The 9501-nt window shown below is 39.5% G+C and overlaps 1 protein-coding gene across 1 annotated transcript; it reads right to left on the bottom strand.

The window, feature by feature from the left end:
- Positions 1-2790: 2790 nt before the first annotated feature.
- LOC119367182 lies at positions 2791-7037 on the bottom strand. Its single transcript, XM_037632774.1, has 4 exons — positions 6928-7037; positions 5645-5756; positions 5242-5385; positions 2791-3216 (listed from the first exon to the last, which is right to left on the bottom strand). Exons 2-4 carry the CDS (start codon positions 5714-5716, stop codon positions 3052-3054), a joined length of 381 nt encoding a protein of 126 aa, XP_037488671.1. The 5' UTR covers positions 5717-5756; positions 6928-7037; the 3' UTR covers positions 2791-3051.
- Between the last annotated feature and the right edge of the window lie 2464 nt (positions 7038-9501).

Genomic DNA, 9501 nt, shown 5'->3' with positions numbered 1-9501 from the left:
CTGTTCGGCAACCCCGTTTGATTAGGGTGAATAGGGAGGAGTCCTTTCATGAATAATACCATGTTCCGCAGAGAATAAATCAAACTCACTAGAAAAGTACTCTCCACCACGATAAGACCAGCCTCGTTTTATTTTCTTCTCAAGTTGATTCTCAACTTCAGCCTTACAGATTTTAAAGTAGTGAAGAGCCTCATCCTTTGTATTTCACAAATACACGCAACAGAATCTAGTGGAATCATCAATAAAAGTCATGAAGTATTTCTTTCCACCTTTAGTCAACACACCATTCATCTCACAGAGATCTGAATGTATGGGCTCTGGCGGTGCCAGGTGTCTCTCTTCACAGACTTGTGAGGCTTACGAGGTTGCTTTGCTTGCACACATGCGTGGCACTTAGAGCCTTTGGCTAAAGTGAAACTCGGGATTAGATTCATCTTAGCTAGCCGCGTCATACAACTGAAATTTATGTGACAAAGACATGAATGCCAAACCTCACATTCGTTTACATTAGAATGAATTTGGTTCACGACTTTATTACAGAAATGCTCCAGGGAAAGGCAGAACAAACCACCACAATCATATCCTTTTCCAACAAATAGCCCATACCGAGATACAACTACTTTGTTGGACTCAAATACTAACTTAAACCCTTCTTTACATAGAAGGGAGCCACTAACGAGATTCTTCTTGATGTCGGGGACATGCTGCACGTTCTTCAGTTGCACGATCTTTCCCAAAGTAAACTTCAGATCTACCGTTCCAACACCATGAACAGAAGCATGCGAGCCGTTTCCCATCAGGACGGAGCAATCTCGTGTGAGATGGTAAGAAGAAAACAAAGACACATCAGCACACACATAAATATTGGCCCCAGTGTCAACCCACCAATCGGTGGATTGACAAACTGAAAGTATGGTAAACAGATTACCATACCCAGATGCCGCATCGTTGTTGCTGAGAATGACATTCACAAACTTGGAGTCATGTGCTGGCTTCTTGTACTTGTTTGGGCACTTGTTTGCCCAATGTTCCTCTAAACCACAAGTAAAGCAGCCATCTCTCCTTTTGTCTTTCTTCTTACCCTTCTTCTTAAAGGTAGTATTCTGCTCGACAGAGTTCTTTCCCTTAACTTGTGGAAGTTCCTCTGCACCACATTCGCGCTAGAAGAACCCTCTCCCGCTTTCACGTGTGAGTCCTTTGCTCTCGCGTTCTGCTCAACACTCAGATGACCGATGACATCCTCAACAGGGAATTCACGTCTCAAGTGCTTGAGAGAAGTAGCAAACTTCCTCCATCCAGGAGGGAGTTTTGCAATAATGCAACCCGCGGCAAACTTGTCCGGTAAATCACACTTCGGGAGCTCCAGCTCCTTAGCAATGCATTGTATCTCATGAGCCTGTTCCAATACAGGACGGTTATCAACCATCTTATAATCATGGAACTGCTCCATGGCATACAACTCACTGCCAGCATCGGTTGCGCCGAACTTAGCTTCGAGCGCATCCCACAAATTCTTGGCAACACGCATATGGAGATATGTGTCGACTAGCTTGTCTCCGATCATAGTAAGAATAGCTCCCACAAAGATGGTGGTTGCCTCCCTAAACGCATTCTCCTGTTTAGGAGCAATCGTTACCGTGGGAGACACACCACCAACCTAGAACACGTTCATTGCTGTGAGCCACAAGGTAGTCCTCGTCTGCCAATGCTCAAAATGTGTTCCGATAAATTTTTCTGGTTTCAGAGTGGCGACGAAGCCATGAGTCGAAAAGTGCCTAAAATAAGGTTTTTGGATTGTTGAAAATATTAGCACTTTCTCGATTAATCTAATCCAAGAGTATACAGTAAGCATGACATAAATGGTATACATCTCATAGCGATACCTAAGCATACTAGCACGTACAGAACATAGAAGCGAACCATCTATGAGCAGCACATATACGACTAGTACAAGTATGAGTAAACGAGGGATGAACGGATCATACCCTCCGGTCGGCCAGGCCAACGCGACGGCAACAGCAGCAGCCTCACTCCTGGTAAGGGAGTCAGAGAAGGGTCGCAGTCCTGAGTGGCAAGTACGAGTAAATGAGGGATGAACAGATCGTACCCTCTAGTTGGCTAGGCCAACACGGTGGCAGCAGCAGCAGCCTCACTCCGGCAAGGGAGTCAGAGAAGGGTCGCAGTCCTGAGTGGCAAAAATAAGCTTCGGCTCATTCCTGCAACCCGTGGCGCGGCGTGGCGGGGCGGGCGACAGAGGAGGAGGAGCACGCGTGTACCACTCCTCTTCCCAAGATCCCAATGGCAAGTGGTAGAGTAGCCCTTATAAAGGGGTCTCAACTCTCCTCAACTAGCAAGGTGGGACTAAACTACCCACCACCTGCCATCTCATACATGGGCCTCAAAATTAACCAGGGATTAGTGTCTTATATGGGCCTAAGCCCATCCATAATCCATCATTTGTACCACCAGAAATTTTGGAGCACTGCGCACTTGGATCAGTGTTTTTTTTCCTAGAGAAAGGAAGACATACATTCTTTGACCTTGCATGGTTGCAACTGTATTGCTTCAGATTGACCGCATAATTGTATCTCGATAGATTTCTGGAGTATAAACTGTATGGATTTTGTTTTTCAATTCTAAATAAAGTCCATTTGTGTGCCATCATTTTTCTGGCATGGTTTATGACCTTCTCAAGTATATATGGATAAGACTTCAAAAAAATAGCTCATAAATGTACTTCAAAACTTAGCAATCGCAACCAATAAATAACAAATTTCCTCGCTGATAAAATAAATAAGTAACATATTTATAGGACAGGAGATTGTACAAACACAATATAATATCCCATGTCTCAAATGTAAATGATAGAGATGAGAAGACATACAACCTTCTCAAGTACCAGTAACACATAAAAAGGTTTTGGTGCTTAACTATAAGACACAATGGACTTGTAGTGCCACTCATTGTAATGAACACATCGAGTCTTTGAAACCTTTATTCTGTATGTATATAGGTTTTTGTAGATATAGCAAATAAATTGCTGCCAGTTGATTACTCCCGCGGTTCATCTTGGCTCCCTGCTGCACCTGGCTGGAGTGGTCCAGTTGCGCTAGTATCCGCTGGAACCTGGGGTGCTGTAGAGGAAAACCCAACATCCAGTTCAGATTGTGCTTCAGCTTCTAGAATTGCAGCAGCATTACGAAATGAGCGTGCGAGCTGCAAAAAAAATACAAGTAAGTCTGATAGCTTGACCAGACATCTAGCAAGAATGATCAATATGACATGAGTAAAGCCTTGATGTTTGCAAAATTGTGGTATGCAATGTGAAGAAATCGAGGAAAAAATAATTAACAAAGCAGACCACATGCAACTAGATATTGATTCTTGAAACATGAATCAACTTTGGTGCATATACCCCAATGAATGATGTACAGTCGTTTTTTCTGTCTCAAATATTTTGGATTGTAAGAAATATGTACTTGCTATTTACGCTATGCACTTTATTAGGACCTGAAAGTTTGAAGATGCGGCCAAGTTTTGTAGCCAATAGAACAAGCCATTAGATAGAGTGCATCTTAGCAGGAAATAAAGAACTGAATGTAGCTTGGATTGATCATGTTAATTAATTTGAAGAAAACCATATTTAGCAGCATGTTGGCAAATGGAGATGTGTCTCTCGCTAGATACAAAAGGAATAGTTTGGGTAAAATTATCAAAACAAGCCAACATTGTAGATCGGGGCACACACTAGTGGGCTTACAAAGCCCACTTGGATACACAAGATGTTATCTCCAAACCTCTTTTCGTTGATATCAAAATGTGATAGGCAATCCAATATGTTTCGGTAGCTAGAGAAGCCAAACCAACACGTGCTACCAATGTGAGTGACTAAGTGTAGAGCTATGACCATCCTAACATGAGTCAACGCACACCTACAACCGTTGAGTAGGCAATAGTCTAGTTCCTGAAAACACATAAATACAACATGCGCACACATACACATGCACACCATCACCCACATCATCACCACAAAGGGTCTATTGAATACCATAGTGCAAATTTTTAAGATTGACGAAATTACCATAGACGCCTCACTATCTATGAGAATGTCGTCTCCCACCGAAAGAAAATTCCCTCTTTAACGAGACACTGTACGTTAAACCTAGGGTTTAATCTCTGCTGAACCAGTGGTACAACCACCCGCATAACCATTCAACCACATATTAATTCTGTAGTCTAGTGTTTTTATGGTACACCTACACCATTAGGTAGTTGCATCTTTTATTTGACTTCCCCGGAAAACCCCATGGGGTAGGATAGTAAAAAGTTGGTTCTAGGGAAAGCTAGGATTTCACTTTTCCTATTGACAGAATACCTATGACAATGACTGGATGACATTAATAGACGATGAGAATTGATGGATGCATATCCCTAGTACTGTGTCAAATTTATCCTGTTTGCATTGTCTTCTTTATAAATGATGGTGATGCTGGCTTGTCGATGACTCAAAATGTTCTATCTTTGTTTTCCACCCATTCAAAAAAATAGAATATGTTGTTCTCAATTGGTGAAACAAGACCAAGATTTTGCCTCTGGTTAAAAAAAATCCCTAACAAGGAATATCCAATTTCCTTCAATTTGCCTCTGGTTTGAAAGTCACTTTCCCGTTATACAGGGTGCTACTTTTAGTAAGTGTTGACTATTTTTTAGCTATTTTCGGAAATACTACTGTACTCCTTGCCAAGAAATGTCTAATGTGCTACATGGTCACGTTATTGGGTCAACTAGGAAGAAAAATAAATTTCCTAATTTAACCATTTTGTGGAAAATAGACATTTCTTTAGATACACATTAAAATGAGTGGGACTACTTCATAAACCATCTACATGCTGACATGGGTGCAATTTGTTTGACTTGAACATGTAAATAGCACAAACTTTTGCATTGTATTTCAAATTCCATGTATCTACCGTCATCATATTCTACCATAAGAAATATATTCTCATGTCCCATGTGTCACGTTGGCGGATTTTCTTTCACAGATTTTTGTAGTGTTTTTGTGTTATTACAATGCAAGAATTTTAGCCATTGTACGTTTAGCTATTTAATATGATAGAAATATTTATTCACTTCTCAATATTCTATATCTAGTAATAGTATTTTCTAGTCTTGATTTGGAAATAATGCACAATAGAAGTGCTATAGCATATCGTTGTATGTATTGGATCTACTTTGGCAAACCTCGACTTTCAGGCAGGCATTTTCAATCTTCAAGCAAGCAGCACATCGGTATGTCCTCAACTTCTCGCGCATTTTGTGGTTCTCAATCGCTAATATTTTGTTCTCAATCTCCAGGCGCTCATTCTGTTGCTTGATGGAGAGCTTCTGTGATGAATATCATTAACAGTTAGTATACTGGTAGTCTTATATTTAACTATGATAATATGCTAAATATCAATATTTAGTTATTGCAATCAAGACTACATAACAAAAACAACATTGTGCCATGTCTAAAAATATATTATACACTTGATAAGATTAAAGAGTTTTGCATGATAAAAAATCACATAAATGTTTGTTGGTGCCTAAAAGATTAAGACACACACATATAAATTTATATGGTTTTGTGTTGTGACTTTGGGACCTTAGTCCGAGGACCCATCTTCATGACCAACAATTTCGCTCGTTTTGATGAAGATCTTGAGTTTCCATCCATTTAGTTGATATTCGTACCGATGAAATGCTCTCCAATATGACTGTAGAAACAATAAAGTGTATGTACTAAAACAATTAAGACCTTTGGAATAATATGATGTTTTATTATGTGAAAAGAAACAAATTGCCTCCTATATAAATATATACATGAATAACTATAAGTGTGTACACGAATATTTTAAGCCTCGCATGACTATACATATATGCGGATACATAAGGTCTATATGTGAACTTCGGACTTCCAATTAGTACTGAAAATTTATAGCATGTAAATAGAAGTTTCTTTTGTTTTCAGAGTGGTCTGAATATTATAACAAAAAATGAATATTTATTTTGAACAAAAAAGAAATCTATTATCAACCAGGACACAAATCATGGGAACAAATATGTTATATATTCCAAATTATTCTTAATTTTCCAAAAGTGAAAACTAAACTAACTAGGAAAAAGCAATGACAAGAAAGAGAGTACATTTCACGCAAAAAAATAACATGGATGGATTAGTTTATATGTAAAATACATAGTCTTACTTAGTGTTTTGTTGTTCTGATCCTTTACTGAACATGTGAGCATTTTCTCTATTGAACAAGAAAATATCTTCTACTTTTAGTCAATCAAGTTAAAAAAGATCTTCCACTTTACAAGAGGGAAAGTTTTGATTAACTGAGCCATTTTAAGATAATTTTTCTATAATCTAATAGAAAATTCTAAAACTTGTTCAAGTTCTTGTTCCAAACTTTCATGTGAAAAGAACTCCGACAACAAGGAAAGTGACACATGCTGAAATAAAAGATGAAATTCCAGTCGTCCTTTTTCTTCAGATCGACTATTTTTTCATCAATATTCCAACATAATAAAACTGAACAAATATAAGGCAATTATGCACCGATGTATACTTGAAAACATAAAAGTAATAACCTACTTTGAGTACTTCTCAAACATGATTGGTTATCTACCATCAAGGACCCTATGACGTGCAAGACCAAGAAAAAAAATGGTCAAACACATATAGTATGCAGGGAAAGAAAATAAGTTCGGGAACCTCGCCAACAAAGACAAACAACAATCCTTTCTTTGGTGCGAGCATGTACCAAAAAAACAAGCTATAATTTTCGAAAATACAAAATACAAGAACTCGTAATTTCAAGTTATGCATAGTATGCCTAGAAAAATTCAAAGTAAGAATACCGTTTATAGCTATGAAAAGCATACCAGATAGTCTCCTTGCTCTGTGAGTCCTCTTAGATCATAGGGGTCAATGCTTCTTTCTTTGTGTGGGCAACAAAGTGGTGCTTTATAGAATGATCACATGAAGAAATATCAATTTTTGGTCAGTACAACATCCATGTCCGACATTTAAGTAGGATTGATGCCTAAAGATGTATGCCGCACTACAGATAGATATTTAGATAGATAGGTGCATTATTTGGAATAATAGGAAACTGTGGGTCAAATCCTGTCGACCGTCGTTTCTCAATGATATGGCATGACCTCACGAGTCATAGGATGCATAAGATCGTATGAAAGATAGAGTTGAATATATGCATGCATATCCTTTTCCCGACACACTTTCGGTGCACGTAAGAACATAGAAAGATAGAGTTGAAGATATACATATCCATTTTCTGACACACTTTTGGCGCATAGATAGATGGAGCACTACTTTAATAAGTAATATATAAAAATGTAGGTCTAACTTCCGCTCTTTAGTCCTAGTACCACCCACTGTACTCACCCAGTGATATGTAGCGTGGATGTTAGGGTGTGGGCTGCCAGTTTGTGCAAGTCTAGTACACGTAGTGTCACGTCTAGGTTGCCATGGATAGGTTCCTAGGAGGTTCCACAACTTTAGAGAATGATGTGCGAGGCTTCAATGTGTTGGCGGTAGGTCATGTAGGACCGATAGTATATCGACTAGAGGAAGCTGAATGGGATATTTAAAAATTCTTTTGAAACTTGAAAACTCTCGGTACAACACAACAAAAACTAAATCCAAGCACAAAAATATCTACAAAAGATTATCACACTAGAAGATAAAGTAGATAGAACAAAAAGATTAGACGAAGGGCTCTATGAAAGATATGATACCATCAAATTCTCTTAAGATTTTCCGGAGTTACAGATCTCTGGGAATCAATAAAATTGATTCAAGGGGTCATATTTCAACATCCAGAAAGGAGGAGGAGGAGGAGGAGGAGGGGCATCTTCCCCCTCTCCTCTGGCCGTGTTAGAATTCCTCTAGGGGCACTGCCATCATCGTCATTGTATTCACCGTCATCTCCACGATAATCTTCTTCCTTTGTATTGAGGCTTCTCCATCACAAAGCCTCTTAATACTTAGGCAAACATGATTGTGCTATGAATTACTTCCCCACTATTTATTTCATCTTTACCTCTGTGTTTGAGTAGTTATTTGTTTGACGGCATTGGCGAAATAGTATGAAGGTTGGTTGCAAATATATACATTACTCCCTCTATTTTCTTATACAAGGTCACTTCGTTTTCATGTCAAACTTTGACATATAACTTTGGTCAACAAAATATAGGTTATATGCCATAAAAAATATATCATCTGAAAGTTCTTTGAAATGTGCATGCAGTGGCATAACTCACATTTTGTTGGTACAATTAATGGTCAAAGTTAGACATAAAAATATGAAGTGTCCTTATATACAAAAATGGAGGTAGTAATTTCTATATCCCTTGTGGCTTTCGTATGAGTGCACACGTATATTAAGGGAACCCATATGTTTTCTAATGATTTATGATGAAGGATAAAGGGGATGCGTGAGTAATAGAAAGCATATGCCACTAGTACAAGTTATAGCATTTGGAAGTATGCCTCCTCCCAATGCATCTTCTTCGTCTCCGATAACTTGGCCTCACTGGATCAATAGTTAAAACGAGCGTTCAAAATATCGGTTACACGTTTCCCACTAATACAGAGTGTCGATTGATTCTATGATCATATCGGTCAATATTTTAAGCGTAACCATGTTGAAGGCTGAACAACTATGAACCCGATATCAGTTATTTTATTAAAACATGGTGAAAACGAGTACTTGCTAATTATGAATGGCGGCTATACGATTAACTAATTTCCGTGTACATAGCAATGCGCCATACCACATCATCCAATGCACAAATCTGGCTTGATTGTTCAAAAGTCAAAAGGAAGGGAAAAAGATGTCCAATATGAACTAGGATCCACCTAAACTTCAGCTTCGAAGCCTGGGCCAACGGCCCGAGCCTACAGACATTTGGGCTAGGCTCAGGCTCACATTTCTCGTTCGAAGAACGAAAAAGCCCAAACTAGGTCATAATTGGCATTTTATTCGAATATTAGGTATGGTAATAGATTTATTTTTAATACCCCAAAAATATTAAGTTAAATACTAGTATTTTTTGAGTCTTAAGTTAAATACTAGTAGGAAAAACATTTGGGCTAGGCCGGTCCTGGCTCAACTTGGTATTTTTCAGACGTACATTGTTTAGCCCGGCCCGGGGTATGATCAGGTCAAGGTCCACCTAAAGCCCAGCCCAAAGGAAGGGAAAAAGGTCCAACTTCCTGCTGACTCTGCCTGCTACCTACTCATTTTATTGCTCACCGCCGGCGACGAATCCCGCGCGGCGCCGGCCGCCGGCTCGCACGCCCTCCAACCCGTGGCGCATGACCTCCCCGTACCATCCGCTGGCACTACTCGCTTGCACGGCCGGCCCTCCTCCCTGCCACCACAGTCCCCTTCGCCGGGCCCGGCGTTCTCGCCGCTGACATCGCCGCCCCTT

The sequence above is a fragment of the Triticum dicoccoides genome, chromosome 2B (assembly GCF_002162155.2).
Source record: "Triticum dicoccoides isolate Atlit2015 ecotype Zavitan chromosome 2B, WEW_v2.0, whole genome shotgun sequence".
Taxonomy (NCBI): Eukaryota; Viridiplantae; Streptophyta; class Magnoliopsida; order Poales; family Poaceae; genus Triticum; species Triticum dicoccoides.
This window is presented reverse-complemented; position numbering and strand designations above follow the sequence as displayed.

Bases quoted from the DNA above. Each gene is read 5' to 3' on its own strand.
- LOC119367182 (XM_037632774.1), bottom strand. From the start codon at position 5,716: ATGGATGGAAACTCAAGATCTTCATCAAAACGAGCGAAATTGTTGGTC. The intron at 5,386-5,644 runs GTCCCAAAGTCA...TATTCATCACAG, and splicing joins AGATGGGTCCTCGGACTAAG to AAGCTCTCCATCAAGCAACA. The intron at 3,217-5,241 runs GTTTGCCAAAGT...TTTTTTTTGCAG, and splicing joins ATGCCTGCCTGAAAGTCGAG to CTCGCACGCTCATTTCGTAA.